General features: G+C 50.1%; 10 protein-coding genes across 10 annotated transcripts; 4 read left to right on the plus strand and 6 right to left on the minus strand.

The window, feature by feature from the left end:
• Positions 1-22: 22 nt before the first annotated feature.
• On the plus strand, positions 23-1,132 carry erg27 (the record flags this gene model as incomplete). Its single annotated transcript, XM_057077071.1, has 1 exon — positions 23-1,132. One exon carries the CDS (start codon positions 23-25, stop codon positions 1,130-1,132), a length of 1,110 nt encoding a protein of 369 aa, XP_056932651.1.
• A 309-nt stretch (positions 1,133-1,441) lies between these two features.
• Positions 1,442-2,508, minus strand: N7462_005354 (uncharacterized protein; the record flags this gene model as incomplete). The annotated part of the gene is made up of 3 exons (XM_057077072.1): positions 1,442-1,588; positions 1,656-2,011; positions 2,073-2,508. The coding sequence occupies 3 exons, from the start codon at positions 2,506-2,508 to the stop codon at positions 1,442-1,444; spliced, it is 939 nt and encodes a 312-aa protein (XP_056932652.1).
• An 881-nt stretch (positions 2,509-3,389) lies between these two features.
• Positions 3,390-6,296, minus strand: N7462_005355 (uncharacterized protein; the record flags this gene model as incomplete). Its single annotated transcript, XM_057077073.1, has 3 exons — positions 3,390-4,415; positions 4,605-5,955; positions 6,127-6,296. The coding sequence occupies 3 exons, from the start codon at positions 6,294-6,296 to the stop codon at positions 3,390-3,392; spliced, it is 2,547 nt and encodes an 848-aa protein (XP_056932653.1).
• A 120-nt stretch (positions 6,297-6,416) lies between these two features.
• N7462_005356 (uncharacterized protein) lies at positions 6,417-6,737 on the minus strand (the record flags this gene model as incomplete). The annotated part of the gene is made up of 1 exon (XM_057077074.1): positions 6,417-6,737. One exon carries the CDS (start codon positions 6,735-6,737, stop codon positions 6,417-6,419), a length of 321 nt encoding a protein of 106 aa, XP_056932654.1.
• Positions 6,738-7,283: 546 nt separating this feature from the next.
• N7462_005357 (RlpA-like double-psi beta-barrel domain-containing protein) lies at positions 7,284-8,136 on the plus strand (the record flags this gene model as incomplete). Its single annotated transcript, XM_057077075.1, has 2 exons — positions 7,284-7,678; positions 7,764-8,136. The coding sequence occupies 2 exons, from the start codon at positions 7,284-7,286 to the stop codon at positions 8,134-8,136; spliced, it is 768 nt and encodes a 255-aa protein (XP_056932655.1).
• A 55-nt stretch (positions 8,137-8,191) lies between these two features.
• N7462_005358 (HesA/MoeB/ThiF family protein) lies at positions 8,192-9,797 on the minus strand (the record flags this gene model as incomplete). The annotated part of the gene is made up of 3 exons (XM_057077076.1): positions 8,192-9,191; positions 9,275-9,488; positions 9,572-9,797. 3 exons carry the CDS (start codon positions 9,795-9,797, stop codon positions 8,192-8,194), a joined length of 1,440 nt encoding a protein of 479 aa, XP_056932656.1.
• A 418-nt stretch (positions 9,798-10,215) lies between these two features.
• Positions 10,216-11,902, minus strand: N7462_005359 (sugar porter family MFS transporter; the record flags this gene model as incomplete). Its single annotated transcript, XM_057077077.1, has 4 exons — positions 10,216-10,441; positions 10,486-10,544; positions 10,611-11,776; positions 11,824-11,902. 4 exons carry the CDS (start codon positions 11,900-11,902, stop codon positions 10,216-10,218), a joined length of 1,530 nt encoding a protein of 509 aa, XP_056932657.1.
• Positions 11,903-13,918: 2,016 nt separating this feature from the next.
• On the minus strand, positions 13,919-15,190 carry N7462_005360 (uncharacterized protein; the record flags this gene model as incomplete). The annotated part of the gene is made up of 4 exons (XM_057077078.1): positions 13,919-14,306; positions 14,372-14,489; positions 14,557-14,932; positions 15,026-15,190. Coding segments are annotated over 4 exons (1,047 nt in total), but the record flags the coding sequence as incomplete, so codon positions are not given.
• A 1,949-nt stretch (positions 15,191-17,139) lies between these two features.
• N7462_005361 (uncharacterized protein) lies at positions 17,140-18,208 on the plus strand (the record flags this gene model as incomplete). Its single annotated transcript, XM_057077079.1, has 2 exons — positions 17,140-17,331; positions 17,393-18,208. The coding sequence occupies 2 exons, from the start codon at positions 17,140-17,142 to the stop codon at positions 18,206-18,208; spliced, it is 1,008 nt and encodes a 335-aa protein (XP_056932659.1).
• A 507-nt stretch (positions 18,209-18,715) lies between these two features.
• Positions 18,716-19,207, plus strand: N7462_005362 (uncharacterized protein; the record flags this gene model as incomplete). The annotated part of the gene is made up of 1 exon (XM_057077080.1): positions 18,716-19,207. One exon carries the CDS (start codon positions 18,716-18,718, stop codon positions 19,205-19,207), a length of 492 nt encoding a protein of 163 aa, XP_056932660.1.
• Positions 19,208-19,807: the final 600 nt, after the last annotated feature.

Below are 19,807 nucleotides of genomic sequence, written 5' to 3' on the forward strand. Positions count from 1 at the left end.
AACCAACGACCACTCCTCTCCAATGACCCTATTGAGAGCCTCCGAGAGGATCAAGAATGAAATGACTGACAATGCGAATCTCATAGCGCTTGATCCCACCTCCCTCTCTCTATGGATGGCTTCCTCTGAGGTAGACCAGAAAGCCTTGGGCAATTTCGCCGCCGGCACGGCCATCGAAAACCCTTTTCTATCGGCGATGCTATACAAGGTGCTTGGGCTCTCGGTCATGCTTTCGAAGAAGCTCCTTCGAGCCCGCCGATTACGCCGACTGGACCCAACTCGGGAAACCAAATCTCTTCAGCTGTATCATCACATAATCTGGCTCTCGCGAGAAGGACTTCTGATTTTAGAAGCCTATATTTTACCTTTAGTGACTCCGTTTGTGGAATTGAAGGTACTCTCTTACAAGCTCCGCGCCTCGTTCTATCATATCTTTGTTCTTTTCCACAACCGTCCCGTTATCGTGCCTCCAGAGGTCGAGCCAAGCGCCAAGTCGAAGCGCGACTCGATGTATGCCGCCGATTCATTAACCATGCTGGCTGGATTCGCGGCTGCAGATAAAAAAAGGATGGCGCTTCCGCCGGGCTTAGCACCAGTCCAGCCCGTCCAGCCTGTTCAGCCTGTTCAGCCCGCGTCGTCCTTCCTCCTCCCTCATGCCGACTATACCGCAACCGCCACCGCATGCTTCAACCATGCTGTTCTCTTAGCCGATAAATTGCTCCCTGGCTCGCATCCCCTCCGCCTCTCTGTCAAGCTTGAATATGCCGCCTACCTCTATGACTGTCTCCAAGACCCGGTCGCCTGTCGCCGCCTTGCGAAGCACGCCATTGCCGATGTATACAATGCGCAAGAGGGTATGGATGACGAGTCTTTCGAAGACGCGGCAGAGATCGTCAATGTTCTCGGGAAGATGGTCAAGCGGGGTGGAAAGCCAGGCAGCAGCACTGCCGGCAGCAGTACGTCGCGAGAGGCTCGGTCGCGCAGTCGCAGCAGTCGTAGCCCTTCACATTTAGATACGAGCGTGCCGACCACGGTCTCACCCGTGCCCGTCACCAAGTCAACACCTGTCTCGGCAAATGGGAATGTAATGGAACCGGCGGTGCCTAATGCGAGTATGATGAATCCGATATAATGACGCATGTGAAGTTACAGCATAGAAAAGCGGATGAGAGTATTCTTCTCGTCGTTTGTTACGTTCATGATCTTGGGGATTGTTTCGCTTGATCCGTGACTCATTTCTGTATATTTCCCTTCCATTTCCATACTTGCCTCTCACATCTGTATATACTCTCTTAATTCTAACCTGCATTCTTCGTGACTCATTCTCTCCGCCCTCCAGCTTGCCCCACGAGTCCTTACTCTTTCGGCGCATTGATAACGTCTAACTGCAGTATTCCTGGGGGCCATAAATACTCCAACGATGAGCTTCGTCCTTCGCATTTCAGTATTTGTTGGGCAGCACATATCCGCCGATAGCAACGAAAAATTGCATAGCCCGGCCCATAAACTGCGCAACGTCTTCTCCGATCCAAGTCGACAGAAGTTGTGTTCGTGATAGCTCCAACTCTCGCAAATACTGACCGGCAACCTAGTTGCTATAGATCAGTACTTCTCCATATACAAAATCCGAAACAGAGAAATTCGGTTTCACCTACCAGAAGGCAATTTCCCTGTCGCTCTCGATCTAAAGCCACCAGGGCAATCGCCTCAGCGACACGGTCTGGGGTGTTCTCGTCTAAACCCTGCTCGAGCCACTTCTGTGCAAACCCCGCTGTGATGTGAGTTGGAGTGAGAAATGGGGCTATGGCGTTTACTCGGACACCAAGCTCGCGGGCTGTGGCTTGTGATGCGCGTAAGAGGCCCAGCACCCCGTGCTTTGAAGCGACATACGCAGCGACACCTGTTCCGCCAAAATAACTAGAGGTGGAACCAATCAAAACAATTGATTTTGTGAATGAGGATGAGGAGGTTTCTGATGGCTGCTTCATATAGAATAGTGCTAAACGAAGGGCTGTGTACCCGATGCAAATTGATTGTCAGTACCCAGCTTGCAGGATTCAATCGAGACGAACGTAGCATACTATTTAAAGTGCCCTTTATATTGACGTCAATTACCCTGTCAGCATCTTGACTTTGCCGCAGGTGTCCATTGCCATCGACATCGCTCATATCCAAGACCATCTGGGACTCCATGATACCCGCATTCGCAACAACCATATCAATGCCACCGAATCGATCCATAGCAGTCTCGAAGCACGTAGTCAACTCCGCCCAGTCGACAATATTCCCAGGAACAAAGAGACCGCGGTTTGGATATGCAAAACTGCCACTGATCAGATTTTCCGCTCCTTCGCGGAACTGGTCCAAATCAGCGATTACGACATTCGCGCCATGACGGTTGAATAGAGTTGCCGTCGCAGCACCGATGCCTCGAGCGGCACCAGTGATGATAACGGTCTTGTTGGCCGCTTGGGAGAGTATGCTGTGATCCATTCTAAGTTGCGTCATCTTGGCTGATGTTCGTTATGACTCAAAGAATGCACCACTTTGCTAGCGAAGGTTTTTTGAATTCCCCGAGCTGCTGGGCGTGCGGGGAGCTGTGTGCCGCGGGGTTCTTGCCGATAGTGACAAGAGCTGTGCTGTGCGATTTCTACGCTGCAGGTAAGGCAAGAGCGAATAATACTGGCATGAGAATACTGCATAATATGTGCAAATGCCTCTCAGGGACCTGGGTCGGCACTACTACAAACGCACTCGAACTATATACATGGCTACCAACGTCTATATCTAGTCCTTCTTCTCCCGGTCTGCCGCTTGTACCTCATTCACGCTTACCCGAGAGGGGGCACGCGAGGTATACCTGGAATCAGCGATTCGGGGATCGAGTGTGCTGACTGCATGGAATGAGAAATCGAGCTCTCCCACCAAGCCTTTCACATGGCTAGATGCAACGTAATTAGCATCGTGTGTAAGGAAAGAAAAGTGTGATAAAAAAAACCAACCGTAAAAGCCTCTCTACATCACCAACGATGCATCTGGTGGAGATCTGCAAGACCGCAAATGCCGCGAAGCCTGGCTCGGCGATATGATGGATGCTAAGAATGTCGCTATCAAGGGCCTCGAGGCGTTTCGAAAAGCTATAGGGTCTGGGTGCTTTCAAGTACGGAGGCAGAGGTTGCCTATTTGTTATGCTGGCAGATAGAAGGCATAGTAGGGATGTCACTTCGTGAGTTGTCACATTGGCGGTTCCGACAAGCCGGCGGAAGTCATGCATCCAGACGGAACCGGAAAAATCACCATCTTCGTCAAGGCGCATCAAGGTGTCGGATGCGTACCCCAGCAAGCTGAGGTAGCTGACGATACTGATGTTAAAAAAGAGGTGTTAGTTATTAGAATTTCGAGTGATGAATTAAGTCAACATACTTTTCCACACAGAGTATGATAGAGTCATACTGCTTTTTAGGAAATCGACCGCCGATGGGGACCTCCCAACGCAGAAACTCGGAGTATGTACGCAGACCATTTAGCATTAGCATCTGCTTAGAGAATACCTTGTGCCGCGCCTTTTCCAATTTTCGACCAGCAGAAGTTTTGAGATTGAGATCTCCTTCATCACCACGCATGCGGGCCGAAAGGGTTTCATGGATAATGGAGTAATAATTCGCCAGAAGATAAAGCGAAGCCCCAAGGCTCTGACGGAGCACAGAATGTTCCGAGATGGGATAAGGAAAGAATGTCCAGATAAAGGCAACAGCGATTCCACCGCTGACAGTAGCCAGCCGATAAGGGGCAAGCAGGTAGATAGGATAATAGGGCTGCCCATTGGATGTGGCAACCTTTTCTCCGACCTTACGAACTTGAAGTTCGTAGCCAATGATCATGGTTGTTGTAACAATGCTGATGATACCGATGACTCGGAAACGAAAGATCTTGATAGGCACGTAGAACGCGCAGGAGATGAAGAGAAACAGGAACACGATGATGCCGGGAGTCTTCTGGCCAGGGATATACCAAACAAGAAGACTCGCCACCATGGCAATCGTGGTTCCAGCAATACGCAGCACAAAGCTGAATATGCTTTGGCCAGAAGTCGGAGACATGCTCAGATTGACCATAATCATAGCCCATACTAGCCGCTGCTTCGTGAAAAAGTCCTGAGTATCATGCAACAAAGCTACTACAGCGATGGTCATGGTCGCACATGCTACCCGAAACCCATAGGTTGACTCGAAAGAGCGAAGCAACCAGGGGAAAATGCGAACTTTGTCCCCAATCTTCTGGAACAGAGTCTCAGGGGGCAGATGTTCTGGGTCTTTCCGGTGCTTATAAGCTTCACCAAGTTCCAAAAGATTGTTTTGGGTATGTAAATCACCCATATTGTCATCTTCATGGGTGTCCTCGGCCTTAAGCCAACTCTTTGCCCATTTCCAGGTTCGTTTTGCCCCAGGAATTATCAACCGAACGCGGGAAAGCTTGCCCCTTTCAGCCACACTGTCCGCATATTGAACAAATTCAAGGACAGTGTGCCCAGTTGAATAGAGTAATTGCTCCATCTAAAACCAAGAAATTAGATTGAGTATGTGATGAGGTGAGAAGAAACATACGTAGAGGAAAAGATATAGTTGTCGTCGGCTTCGATCTTGATGCGAAGCGGAAGCATCGAAGAAGTCCCCCTTCAAACTTTGCACCGATGAAGGATGGTCGAAAAAGTCAGGTGGCAAAGTAATTCCTTTCTCTTCAGCCCACGTTTGCAAAGCGATGCGTTTCGCGTTTCGAAACTTGCCCAACTTCTTTTCAAAGTGCGCTGCAAATCCCTTTTCACCAGGCGCAGTGTTTTCAGCTGAGGCTTCGATATCCTTTTGCTCATCGGCGGATTCGTTGTTCGGCGGAGGGACAGCGGCCGCTCGTTTGGGGGGTTTGGTCAATTGAAAGACATAAGAGGTGTGCTGCAACCCTTCGTCAATGGTTTGAATCATCTCTGCAAATGGGTCATGGACTGCGCGCATAATATCATTCCAATCCCGCACAACACGTTCGCGAACCTCTTCGGGAACGGGTTCCATGTTGGGGTCAATGGGAGCATTCCATCGATTATAGTCTGATAGTCGCTGGAAAATATCGACAACAAAGCTCAAGCCCACAACAGGAATCATGATTTGGCGTAAGTGGCGAAAGATCTTCTGGAGATCGTCCGGTCCCAATTTCCCCAAAGCGAATTCTCTTTTGGCAAAAGAGAGATCAACATGCAGCTTGGCATGCAAATCGGTGATTTGTCGAATCGCACCACGAATGGCTTCCGCCTCTGGACTATATACCTTGCCTTTCTTCCCAAATTTCTCGCGCGAGTCATCATAAGTCTCGGCCCTACCAAACATGTCATCTCGTTCCAAGGTCTCAAAATACACAGCATGTGCACCCAGAGCCGAACGCAGCCCGCCAATGTATCCCGCCATCTGCTTCAAAACCGCTTTCCGCGATGTCATGGGCAGGATGAACAGGGAGACAGCTGTTGAAATAGCCAATCCCGTCAGAAATGTCCGCAGCATTTTCTCCACCATGGCGATTGCGGCGGCCATGGTCGCCATCTGGGGCGCATACACGGAGGAGACGTTGGCAAAGATTGCATAAATGATGACTGGGAATTGGAATTGCGGATATTTGGCACGGAAAGTATGAACAAGCCAAATCTGGAAGAAGAGCCACACTCCACTCACTGCGGAGGCGGATGAATTATATGATTGGGTGTTTCCAGGGGTACTGGTATGCTGGCGAGCCTTGACGCTGGAATACATCATCAAAAGCGCAATGCACCCAGCAATGCACACGGCTAGCACGTCAAAGATCATCATTTGAATAAACTTGGCCCGGGGCATGATCGCAAAGCCCAGAATAGATACGATGGCCACAAGATAGCCCAGAGTTGTATATTCATCTGCAACATCAGTAGCTTGATATCTATGGAGTTGGTCAGCATCAAGTCAGCATCAAGTCCACAGTTAGCGACGGTCGCGCTTGAGCCAGCTTACATAGAAACCGCAATGGCTGGGGCCAGTCCGCCTCTTTTGTTTTTTTGGGATGAAATTAGCACGCTGCAAGTCCTTAGAGGGGGTTCTGAATCCGCCTTACTTCATCATCAGCAAGATGGTGGGTTGATCCAAGCCGGACTTTTCCCACATCTGTTTGATCACGCCCCACGCCGTCTTCTTGTCCGTTCCCATCGTCTCGGCCTGTGTCCCGCGGCGAGACAGTGACGGGCTACTGGAGCTCTCCGACTGACGGGAGCTAGTCCGGTTCATCCTGGCGTAGATGGTAGCAGGTTTGGCTGGCGCAAGAGCCCTCAAGAAATCCCAGTCCAGCAGGCGCGTATGAGGCGCTCAGCATGGGCACGTGATTGCGAGTTTGTCGACGGTTTTACGTCAATTCGGCGACGACGGCATGCCCACACCCTTTAACGGTACACAGTCCAGGGTCTGATGCTCAACGAGAACGGGCCAGAGGGTTGAATTCAGAAAAGGAGGGATGGCAAGGAAGAATCCCCGAGGGGTTCGATCCGCGTTTCGATCCACGTTATCGAGTGGGCCTCCCCGCCTTTGCTCGAAGCCAGCGCCATTTGCCACCATTTGCGGGACATTGACGGTTATGGAATGGGATCCATAGGCAGATGGACCCCATTGGCCCCCAAGACGATCTATACAGGACCAACCAGCAGCCTGCATCAGGTCTGTGACAAGCTGCATGTCAGTTGATCGGCCCGAACGCGGTTCGGGCTTCATCTGGAACCCGGAGGACGTGTTTCTCCTATGAGTTGATTACTGGCTCTTGTTCAGGCCTTGGGGTTGCACAGTTCGACAAATTTCGAATCCCGTGCGAGGGCTGTCATGTTTCAATGGCATGCATTTCATAGTTCCTTATTCAGTCAAAGTGGCTTGAGCTCTCGAAAGTGTCCGGGTGCCTGCATGGCTTGAAACTGCGCCGGGCTTATCAAACCGTTCAGCGCTAACGCCAACTTGAACCGACGAACACTGGAACTAAACCCCCGCAGCCCCTGAAATCAGAAATGAACCCCCCGGAGACCCTTAAAATCCCTTCCAAGCGTCTTCAAGGGTCTGTCTTCTTCTCCACCCGGTTCCCATCAGCAATCGCTTTGTTCACGCCGTCTTTTGGAGCCATATCGGGTTTCAATAATGGGCAACTGAAGTCAATCGCCTGCCACTAGCTCCATTTTTATTTCTACCTCCCTTTCACCCTTTCACCCGAGTCCTATTGCAAAAACCCTTGACGCGATGGATGTCACCTCAACGGAGAAACAGCATCATATCTCAATGACAGAGCACGGTTCGAGCATGTCGGATGCCAAATGTACACCTCACAATGCCAATCCGGCTATCGCACCGCAGGAAGGAGATGCCTGGGCCACAATGCCGAAACGCAAGCCTGTTGCTGACGCGCTGGCAACCATCGGCGCCGAAACGTCGCCAGGATTACCGGATGCCCCAATCGTCCAACGCGCGACCGTTACACCGAAACGGGCATGGCCACTCGCCGGCGGAGGCTGCTTGGCGTTTTTCCACGCGCAGAGTCGGGCACGCAAGCGCCTCATCATCGGCGGGCTGGCGGGCGTTGTACTGATTGCATTGATCATTGGTCTTGCGGTCGGACTAACTGTGGGGAAAAACAAGTAAGGCCTATCTCTATAAATGGAACAACATTGTGGATCTCTGTTTCTTTTATCACTTGATCTTTCAGAAGCTAATTTTAGCCAGACACTCGAATCTGGCATTGCCGACCAACAATGGCGGCCCCTACGAAGGAGATCTAACCTACTATAACCCCGCCCTCGGGTCCTGTGGATATACCAACACCGACTCGGACTTGGTCTGCGCAGTGTCGCATATCCTCTTCGATGCCGCCTCCACTGGTTCAAACCCCAATGATAACCCCCTGTGCGGCTTGAAGCTTAGACTCCGTCGCAATGGAGAGAGCGTGGACGTCAAGGTTGTCGACCGCTGTGTCGGATGTGCTGAGACCGATCTTGATGTTACGGAGGCGGTCTTTGAGAGAGTGGCTGAAATCGATCAGGGTCGAGTGTCCGTGGAGTGGTCATGGTTAGAGAAGTCACCCGTCACGGTTTCTTGAGCATGACCAGGTTGCCACGATTACGAGCCCAAGTTATGACTTGAAGCGAAGTATCTTAATATTCCGGCCATTCAGGGTCAACTTGCTCCCGCCATGAGCGGAATCCTCCACGGATATCCCCGATAAAGCGCTGCCCGTTCCGATCCAAGCCCAGTTCCTTCATCTTCTTGACGGCTATCTGTGAATCATTCCCCAAGCGGCACACCACATAGATCGGATCATTGGAGTCCGATGTGATGAGGTCTGGAGGAAGCCACGACGGCGTTTCGTCAGTGGTTCTGGTCGCCAGAATGCGGGATATGGGAATGTTGATGCTGTGTTCGAGATTACAAATGCCAAACTGCGCCTTGTCCCGTACGTCGATCACTGTGTGCCGAGCGGAGTCCATCGCGTGGCCAGATGATTGAACGTCCTGAGACAGGTGCTGCGTGTATTTTTTGCTGTACTCTAGTGCTGAAATCCGTTCCTCGGGGTCCAGCAGCGCCGGGAGATTTGCAGACCCGCAGAAGAATACATAGTCTGTGGATCCCGAGGTGATCGTGTCCCGAGTCACCGCGGCTTCATTGGAGCACACTGCACAGTTGGGACGACGAGGCCGAAGTCGAATGGTACGAAAGAGGGGACTCGAAAATGCCGAGAATATGTGCAGAGAGGGCGACTCTGACACGCTCGTCGCCGTGATCACCTTGATAGCCTCCAAGGCCTGCAGGACACCCATTGTCCCCACCACCGGACCTAGAATGCCTCCATCCGCACAGCTGACCACGCTGTCTGCGGGCGGAGGCTTTGGAAAGACACAGCGATAGCATGGTCCGCCTTCCTTGTTGCCTGGGCGCCGCGGGGGGTTGTTCAAGACCATCAGCTGGCCCTCCGTGCGCAACGCAGAGGCCGAGACCAGTGGTTTACCCAAGAGCACGGCAGTATCCGAGATGAGATAGCGGGTAGCAGGATTATCTGTACAGTCAAGGATGAGATCGTACTGGTCGAAAATGGCCGGCGCTTCGCTGGGGGTGAGATGTGCGCGGTGCGCGATGTACGTGGGATGGGGATTCAATCTAGCGCAACGAACAGGAAGAGAGAGTCAGCCTCGACGCGTTCTGTTCTCCAATTTTCCAGTTCATTTGAAACAATCACTCACTCGCGTAGAGACTCAATCGCACTGTCCACTTTATATTTTCCCACATTCCGGCTGCGGTGCAGTACCTGGCGATGCAGGTTTGACACCTCGACAGTATCTCCATCAATAAGTCCCAACGTACCCACGCCTGCGCCGGCGAGATATTGGGCTGCAGGACATCCAAGACCGCCGGCTCCGACCAGTAGAACTCGTGCGGCGCGTAGTTTCAGTTGGCCTATATGAAAGCCAAACCAGGCAGATTGTTAGTCGTGTGCCTCCCTTTGCGCGGCTTCGTCGCGACAAAGGCATTCCACTTACCTTCCAAGCCCATCTGCGAGACTATCATCTGACGACCGTACCGTTTATACTCCTCCGGATGCAACGGCCATCTCGTACTGCTGCCATTTGGGCAGGGCTCGGGACTCTCCGAGTTGGCCGCGGTTTCCTCGGCGATTGCGAGATCGCGTTTCAACCCCGCAAGCTGTGCTTCAGTGGCGGCGATTTGTGCTCGCAGTGAGGCGCATGTATCTTCAAGGCTCCCCATCGAGGATGTGTGAGTGGGAGCGTGCTGGATGAATTACAGGGAGAGCAAGGTGCATCGGCGAAGAATTGGAGAAGGTTTGCCTTCCCCGCGGTTGCGGTGGGGCTTTTTTTTGGACGGGAGCCGAACAATGGAGGCTGATGGGGCTTTAAACACATACAATAGGAATACGGGTGCAAGAGACTTGGGCAACACAACCGAAAAAAAAAAAAAAAAACCCCAAATTGAAGAAGTGGTCCTCGAATTGATTTAGGAAGTTGGGTTCATTCTCCAAATTCGAGTCGGCCTTGCTGGCCCACATATTGCTGGTTTATGTACATACTATATTCTGGCGACTCATGCTATCGATAATACCGCCAATGGCACTGCGCCTCATCGAAGTCATCCCATTTGTTGAGGTGGGAAATGAGGGACTATGGGATCATGTTACTCGGTGATCTCTCTCTTCCACATGCTCCGCGTGCGTGAAGTCATGCTTGTGCATGGTGTTTTCCACATCTGCGCGGCGCTGCTCTTCGTCAATGGCGCCAAAGACCAAATCCATCTCTTCCAGGGTCCGGCCCTTGGTCTCCTTGACGAAGATGGTCACAAACAGTCCCATTGCCGTGCAGAAGATGCCGAACATCAGGAAGGTCTTCCAGCCAATGCTATGGACCGCCCGGGGGTGATCTCGGTAATGACAAAGTTGAACAGCCACTGGGTGGCCGCTCCGAGGCCCACGCCATAGGAACGTAGACGGGTAGGAAAGATCTAGAGAGATTCGGAGAAATCAAGAAATTAGCCATTCGATCGATTGAAAGTCGGCGCAACACCTACCTCGCTCAGGTACACCCAAGGAGTCGGACCCCAGGAGAACGAGTATCCAATCACATAGAGATAGATCATAGCAACCATGGCCGTCGAGGCCTTGGAAACCGTCGTGGCATCGGGATCCGGAGGGTTAGTGGCCAGCACTGCACCGATGATGAACATCATCGAGGCCATCCACGCAGCGCCACCCATCAAACTGCGCTTTCGCCCCCAGCGGTCAATGCCAATCAACAAGAAGATCGCGGTCGCGACCACCTTGACAGTGCCGTAGATGCCAGTGGCGAAAAGCGATGCGTTGGAACCGCTCACGCCAATAGATTGGAATATCTGGGGTGCGTAATAGCCGATGCTGTTGGTTCCAGAAAATTGCTGCCAGAACATAATGACGAACGCCAGAAAGAACCGATAACGGTTGCTCTTCTGTAAGCACTCCTTCCAGGTCACACCCTCAGTGGCCGCGGTTTCTTCCGCGATCGCAGCGTGGATCTCCGCCAGTTCTTGCTGGATCGCCTCGCTAGTTTCGGCTTCATTGCGGATATAGGCGAGCGAATGGACGGCCTCTTCGCGGCGCCCCTGCTTCATCAGCCAACGGGCTGATTCCTTGAGGAAGAATAGTCCGCCTAGCATAAGGCCGCCTGGAACGAGCTGGATGCCCACTGGAATCCGCCATTGCATGGTGCTGGGGGAAACATGCAGCGACACCCCATAGCCCAGCCAGTAGGCAAAGGTGCTGCCGATCACCAAGAACTCCTGGAACAGACCCGCGATCCGACCACGGTGCTGGGGTGGGCAATTTTCACTGACGAAAACAGGGGTGATACTGGACATGCCCCCAATCCCCAGACCAGCGATGACTCGACCTCCGTAGATCATCCCGAGCTCGTGGTGCGCGGCGACCTGGATGGCAGCGCCGACTAGGAACACGACGCAGAAGATCATGAGAGAGTACCGACGACCGATTCGGTCGTTGAGAAAGGCCGCGAAGATGGAACCAAAGAAACACCCAGCCGTCAGCAGACTCACAACATTAGACGATACCTGGGAGTTTTTGCCCGAGGCGAACCCGGAATCGCCCAGAGGGAGTCCGAAGTCGGTCTTGAAGCTGTCCAGGGCCAGGACTGAGCCCATCACACCGGTATCATACCCTAGAGATTGAGACTTGAGTATGAGCTCTGTATTGGACCGTGAGACTGCTCCGGACTGAAGTTCTCGAACATACCGAAGAGTAAGGAGCCCAAATAGGCTACCGAGGTGAGTATATAGACTCGATAATTTTTCCAGAAGGGTGTCTGGCCCATGATGACAATGGCGCGACGCGTCTCAGGCGGTATGATGGGGATAGAAGAACCGTTCAAGACAGGGGATTTGATATTTTCACAACTTCTCAAGGACCCGGAGATGAACTCGGCGTGTCTCCACGCGGACCCTTTTATATCGACTCGGGGACCCGGCACTCCTGCAACGGTATCAGTGCGCCAGACCAGCGGGTTCGGCGACTGCTAAGCAACGCCAACGGATCTGGTGTGCTCTGTGCAGCATGTGGAGGGCCCTGAAGAACTTTGGGCAGATTTGCTGGGCCAGTCAGAACCCAGCGAGCGTCCCCCCGGCCAGTCCGGGGTTTGGGGAGGACGATAAACCGGGGCCGAAAGAGATGGGGGGCATCGGCGTGGACCCGTGGGGTTTGGCGCCCGGTTTTTCCGTCCATTCAATGCCTCTGGAGTCATCGTACCAGCCTGATTAGGATCCACCCGGATGCCAGCTGGTTGGTTGGTAGAATAGGGGCTATGCGACGCCCCTCGCGACATCCCTGGGTATCCAAGGCATTCCGTGATTCATGGAAAATCACGACGACTGTCCGTCCGTCGGTCCACTTTTCAGGGTCTTGATGTTCTCTTGTCCCCCATAAATATAGGGAACCTCGCAGGAGTGATCTATGATCATCCTGCATCGTAACTAAGGACTGAAATGACGTCCTTTCCCCCATCAGTCGAGTCTGTCGTGAGATTTTGAACCTGGACCTGATGTCTTCGAGTTGACCCGGCTGAGCTTGGAAGGTGGGATCGATCAAACGCCGTCGGCAAACGGTCTTCAATTGCCGACGCGGTCACCAGCAGCATTTTGATTGTGATGACACGCTCGACAGGGTTCCTGACTACTTCCATGTAGTATGCCACCCCACCATGCCAAGCCTGTGTTAACGCGATGCAACAACCGTCGGGATCGGGGTGGGAGTGGGATGATCCTGGCACTTGAGAATAGAACAGGAACACGGCAACAAATTGGGGAAATGGCAATCGATGGCGTATAGTGAGGCCAAAGCGGCCAGCTCCCATGCGCCATAAGCCATTCTGGTTTTTGATTTGTGATGATTGACCTGTTCACCTGTTCTGGGTGAAGGTGCTGCCGATACTATTCTCACACAATGCCAACCGGGTAGTGGGAATGACGACGATTTCTGAAACCGAGCTATCGATGATCGGAGGTACTATGGAAGTACTTCTTCCCTAAATCTAAATGCTGTATTCTAAAAAAATTATACTTATGTGTCCTAGTCCGAGCAGTAGAGAGAAGATCGATCAGTGCAATTGCTAGATCGTCGAATGCGTCTGATTTTGCTAGTGTATCCACTCATCAAGAATAGATTTCGGCTCCTTGGTTCTTGTTCTGGCTTGGTTGACTCCTTTCATGATCGAAAGCATGCCACACTGAGCTTGGACATTCAGAGCCAAATTCAATGTGCCCCCCCACCCAAAAACACAATGATACCGATTGAACTATTTCATTATCCGCCATTCATCATTCCCGAGCAAGGGTTCAATCTTACCCTCTTCCCATAAAGTTCCACATTGAGATATAAATTACTGTATGAACATCTGACTTGTATGCCATTCAGCATCACTTAACGGGCTTCGGGGACAAAGGATGGTGATTACAATCATCCCCCTGCTTAATTTTGCACCGAGATAAACATTCCTACTTATCCTCGATCTTTTACGACAAGTCCCCCAGCCTCATCGAGCCAACAAGTATCATAGGACTATGAGCATCGCTATGTCAGTCTATCGTCTGTGGGTGCGCTATTCACGCTTTTAATCGTATGAGCGCAGAAAAGACTACAGGAGTTTCTCAAAGGGCGTTATTTATTTGTGCAGCTTTCCTAGCGATGAGTGAAGGTTAGCTTTACATCTTCAGCTGCGTTGGCTTCGTTGGTGGGGCATAAAAATTTCCTGCATATGATTTCCTGGGCCTCAATCGTAACATCATAACATTCGACGCATTGACACATTATCCTTCGAGACAATCTCCTACACACAGACAATGAAAGACTCTCGAGACTGCCCTGAATCAGGACTCTCAGTACTACCCTCCCTCCTGGACACATCATCATGACTGATATCGCCTTCCGACACGTCCATAATTCTTTTTCCATCACTTGAGGAATCACGTCTTCTGGTCCTTAAAGTATGCGCCGTGCTATTTGCGCAACGTGAACTGAGTTCGTGTGTATCTCTGCTTGTGATCTTTCTGCCATTTCTAGATCGAACCAAAGACTTGATACATGGGATAGAGGCTGTGATGATTACCAAATAGGTCTCAATGTAGAGCCAACGGTCATAATTTATGGTGGCAATCGTTGGATCACTGTCTGATGTCGCAAGGACCCGAGTTTGTACCGTCTTGATGATCGCCGCAATCATTGCACTAGAAATACTTCACGTCAGTCTCCAAGCCCAATGGGTAAAAGCCAAACCCGAGTGACAACTCACAAAATTCCCAGCCCTAGCAACGTGACTAGGCCGAGCTTAACTCGCAATTTTAAGTTCAAGTTCCAGAATATGCACGTTGAAAAAACTGCAAGGAAAAGATCAGTTGCTGAATTGAAGGCTTTACCATCATTCATAAGGTTAGCATATTGGCAACAGTTGGTGGGATTGATGTCTCCTTGCCTGACCTCCTTGGAAGTAACCATAGTAAGCTTGAACATGCAAGTTCCAGCACATTTCCTTTCCGTAATGGTCCCAGATCGCAGATTCGTGACCAGGGCACTGGACAAAAATTATAATTATAAACATTCCGTTGATAATCACTTGAAGGACCACCAGTACCCATAATATAACTCGCTGGGATAATCTTTGCACCAGAAGCCCGATGATGAACACAATAAAGGATATGCGACCAAGGGCTCCACCCGCTAGTCCGAACGTTTGCGCGAGATAGTCGTGCAGAATAATCTTGGATACCTTCGATGTGTCAATTTCGGACACCTCCTGGCCGAAACCTTGCTTGATAGCAAGCGTGATCATAATCGATCCGATCGTTGCTAAGCACTAGTGTTGAATGGGATGTTAGGCCACACGCAATGACGCTCGCCGTCTTTCACCAAAAGCATCACTTCCCGATGGTAAAGGGGTTTTACTGACCAAGGCAAAAGTCATAAGCATATCATCTGGTCCAAACTTCCCAATCCTTAATTTCGCAATGATCCTCAAAACAAGGACCAGAATGCCGATTGCGGTTAGAGCCCAGACATCCCTAAGCAATTGTGAACCAGTGTCATATGATGACTTTCTTGCTGAAAGAGTCATGATGGTAAATGAAAGTTGGCTGGTTCATTTCCCCAGCCACACGATCATGGCACGATGAAGCCGCTGCCCAGGGACATGCGACGAACAGCCCGTATGTTGAAGGGTTATAAACTGTACATCATATCAATCCCCAAAAGTGGTTATCAGTCAGTAAGATTGAGAAGATAAATCCTTTCGGAGATCTCCATGGCAGACTTATAAGAGATGTTGAATAAAGTTCTATGGAGTTGAATAGGGTTTGTCGGAGGTCTCCGCGTTCCTCAACCTTGGTTAATCGATCGTGGTTGGCTTCTTCTTTCCCTTTTACGTCTCGCCTCTCGCTGCTTTAGAATCTCATTACTTTGTAAAATTAGCCATGGTCTCGACGTATGGACTTTAGTCGTTGCAATCCCCCTTCCTCAAACTCAAAATGCCTGGCAAATCTGGAATAATGCCGAGATTACTTATTGAGCCAGCCGTAGATCGCAAAAGCGGCGGGTCGCTCAGATCGGGAAGCCTCACCAAACACATGTTAGCGGATCCACATCCTTCGATTTCAGGAAAGAAGCCGCATATGGCCCTGGTATCACGAGCCGATTCACTAAAGTTTGTGAATCTTTCGGTCAGAGGTAGTGATAGTGGTCGGGATTCTAATTGGCCCCCATCCATGATCAAAGCCGAGCATCTCCTATCACCTGCGGATGGGTCGGGCGATGAAATCTCCCCAGATAAAGCGCCACAGGGGTTGAAATACCAGACCTGAGAATCAACTAAAGATTACAATCCGACTTCATATGACAGTTCAATGATATTCTTATTCTTCTTCTTCTTCTTCTTCTTCTTCTTCTTCTTCTTCTTCGCTGTTCCATGATAGGTGATCTTCGATACTTGAACCAAACAAGGCATACCTTATATCTGATTAAAATCAACATGCCATTGGATCGCCATGGACAGAGAAAAGACATCATATTCTATTATCATGAACACAATTAAGAAGCTGTTGGGGCCACCAACTCACTTTGTACGTGTAAACACAACCTCAGAATCACGCTAAGGAGAAGCCTTCGATGTATAAGGTGGCGGCAAACCAGATGGCTGGAAAGGGTTTTCTGCAATTTTCTTGTTTCAATTCGATCTTAACTTTTTATGCACAAATTTTCTTTGTCCTATCAATACATGACTAGTGCGGACAAAGTTGACCCCATTTGAGGTTCATATCAAGGTATACACTACGTTTAGGTTACAGGGTAGAAGAGGAGCTCAGTTCACAAACCTTTTTGCTTCCTACCTGACCACCTACTCTACTCCTCTTTGTCACCCTGCGGACGTGTGGTTGAGACCGCAGCGGGCATATAAGTAGATGAAATGGCTGTTAACTGGTAGAGTTAAGTATAATGGATATTTCTAGGATCAAGGGTAGAATAAGCACTACATCAGCCTCTCCTTGATCAAATCGATATGCGAACGACGGAATCAAATCTAATATTATGAGGTCGCGTCAAGGAGACATGGCGGAATTATATGTTTGGCAATATACGTACGTTTGGCAATGAGAAGCTTTCGACTCACAGAAGCTCATAGAGTAAAGTTGCTATAGGACCAAAAGGGCTCAAGTGGTTTTGTAATAATATTGTATTTGAATATAAACCATTTTTGAGGAAATCCAGGTCTTTGGCGACTGGAAATGATCGCGTATAATTTGAGGGCTGACTCTTTCTCCAGCCCCAACCTTAGGAGTGGGTGCGGTCGAAATTTCGGACGACACTTGACCGAGATTCCTACACCCGCAGTGTGAGTACGCGATTCTAACTAACGCAAGGCTGCGGCTTAGCCAAGTTAAGGAATAGATGTTCAATCCTTTGAGGTGTTTGGGCAATTCCATTTAAGAGACCAGCATTCCTGCGGACAACCGTCAGATCAAGTTCTCGCCCCCTGTGTCCGTTTCAATTCACCTCCTCACACTGAAAGCAATGCCGTTCGTCTCAATTCGCAATGTATGGTCGCAATTTTTCCCTCCGCCACCAGCATTCACCGAGGAAAATGTTTTATCTCAAAAGGGCCGCGTATTCATTGTAACGGGAGGCAACACTGGAATTGGCTTTGAATTATGCAAGATGCTCTATGGCACGGGCGCAACCATCTACATGGCCTCGAGGACACAAGTACGTGCAAGAAACTATAGGGACCGGTGCATTGAGCGTTGATCTGTATCGATTCGGATAGGCAAAGGCTGAGGCCGCGATTGAGGCCATCACGACTTCATCACCATCACCTGATAACCCTGGGGAATTCAAATTCCTTCATCTGGACCTTAGTGATCTCCGATCGGTGAAAAGAGCGGCTACAACGTTTGCCGAGCTGGAATCAAAGCTGGATGTTCTATGGAATAATGCCGGGGCCGGCGCTAATCTCGTACAAATTGGTGACAGAACGGAACAAGGGCTTGAACCCATGATGGGCATCCACTGCGTGGCCACATTGCTGTTTAGTGAGCTTCTTCTTCCACAACTTCGCGCTTCCACGGCCTCCGGGGGCTCAGGCTCGGCCCGGGTCGTGTGGACTTCCAGCTACCTTGCAGAGGGCGCCACTCCGAAAAATGGCATCGACTTCAATCACCTGGAAACTGGCACCCCTGACCGAACCCAGAACTATGGCATCTCGAAGGCAGGTACTTGGATGCTCGGACGTGAATTTGGTCGGCGTTATGGCAAAGACGGAATTATGAGTGTTGTACAGAACCCTGGCAACTGTAAGGCTGGGACATATGGTGGGACGTCAGCGGTTGCTATGCTTTTCGTCAACCCATTGCTCCACGAAGTAAAACTTGGAGCCTACACAGAGCTGTATGCTGGTCTCTCACCAGAGCTTTCCCAGGACGCCAACAACGCTTATGTCATTCCCTGGGGTCGGGTTCGAGCTGAGGAGACCTGTCCCCGGAAAGATATAATCTACGCCATGACTCCCACCGAACAAGGCGGCCAGGGATACGGTACAAAGTTATGGGAATGGTGCGAGCAACAGTGGAAACCCTTCGTATAATAATGAGAGTGCCATTATGTTTGTGGTAGTTGGTAGTCATCTTTCTGTAGAAAATATGACGGGCCGACTGCTTATCTGTATTGTTTCTTGACTGTTTTTGATTCTTAGCAATGTTCCCAATACCATGAAGAGTTCAATCCGGGGCAATTCTCCCCGCGGTAGATCGAAAATAAAGAAAGCAAGTCCATGCGTGTGGAGCCATGGTCACCAACCAGGCTGGCCCGTTCTATGGAGATCAATTGTCCCAAAGCGGCCCATCCCTTCCAAGTATTATTAAGCGCGCGTAACACGTCCATTTCCAGCTGTGCGAGAGCCTGGGTCATCCACCTGCCCGTTTACATCATTCTTATGGCCTCTCCACAGACTCCATTTAGTAAGGTCGGGGTGTTTTAGACAACAATGTACCTCCGATCTGGGGAATTTATAAAGTAGTCAGAGTGCCCCGGAAATTTGAGCGGACGCTGGCAACATCTTTATACTTCTTGGTCGTTGAAAATCCACTCCACCATGAAATCATCCATTCTTATCAAGGCCTTAGGTCTCCTCGCTGGTAGCACCAGTTGCTATGCAACCATGACAGTACCTAACAGTCTGCTACTGAGCTCCATTGCGGAATCGGTATCCTTGCCGATGTTCACCTGGTCGGCAAACGGAACTCATACGGCCAAGGGATATACCTCCAGGCAGGCGAACGAAACAAGTGTCCAGGGCATGAAAGAGGACTGCGATAACATCAATCTTAATAAGAAAATTGCCGTTGACTTCCGCAGTGATGTCTTCGGTCCCGGCGTTATTGGCTTCTTTTACAAATGTGAGAAGATCCGCCCGGACACCAATCTTTACTGGTTTACCATTAGCTCTGGAAATGGCTCCCAGATCGATCAGCTATGCGATACCAACTCGAAGTATCCGATTGTCTATGATTCACAGCACAACACTTGGTTTATCGATGAGCCATTCGACTGCACTCAGCGGACCTCTCCAGCAAACATTTCTTGATCGTCCTGGTACACGTCTACAGGTCTAGAATCTCAAGGTGAGCCATTTGGCATATTTTTGGGAATATAGTAATTGATAATCGTTTTATCCAAAAAAGGAATTCCCGGTGTATACCTTGGCGTGGAGCTCTGTCAGATTTATACGTGGTTGAAAAGAACACTTCTCATTCACCATGCTCTAACCCAGAGGATTCTCTGGCCCTTCGGTCTGTTTAAATTATGTCTTTTGTCGAAGATATTCAGTAATAGTTGTGATGATAATTTGTGATCATGATCTAAACCCCTGGGTGTTTTCAAACTGTTGCCTTAATGCCATAGTTGCACAGTCAACCACATTTGACTCTTCTAGATAATAGCAACGTGCTTTGATTTAATGTGATTAGCAACCTTGCTTCTTCGGAAAATGTGACTTGAGACCATTATAAATTCTTCTTTGATGTGAAACTGGGTGTAAACCATGATATTTATTACCAGGAAACTTCATAGCGATACTCTCAATCTGATTCAGATTCTTGGACTACGTCATAGAGTCTTAAGGGAATCCAAAACGAAAACTGCGAGCTATGGAATTGAGACAAAGTAAAGATATTGATTGACTGGA

This window comes from Penicillium macrosclerotiorum, assembly GCF_028827735.1.
Source record: "Penicillium macrosclerotiorum strain IBT 26536 chromosome Unknown utg000006l_segment0_segment0, whole genome shotgun sequence".
NCBI lineage: Eukaryota > Fungi > Ascomycota > Eurotiomycetes > Eurotiales > Aspergillaceae > Penicillium > Penicillium macrosclerotiorum.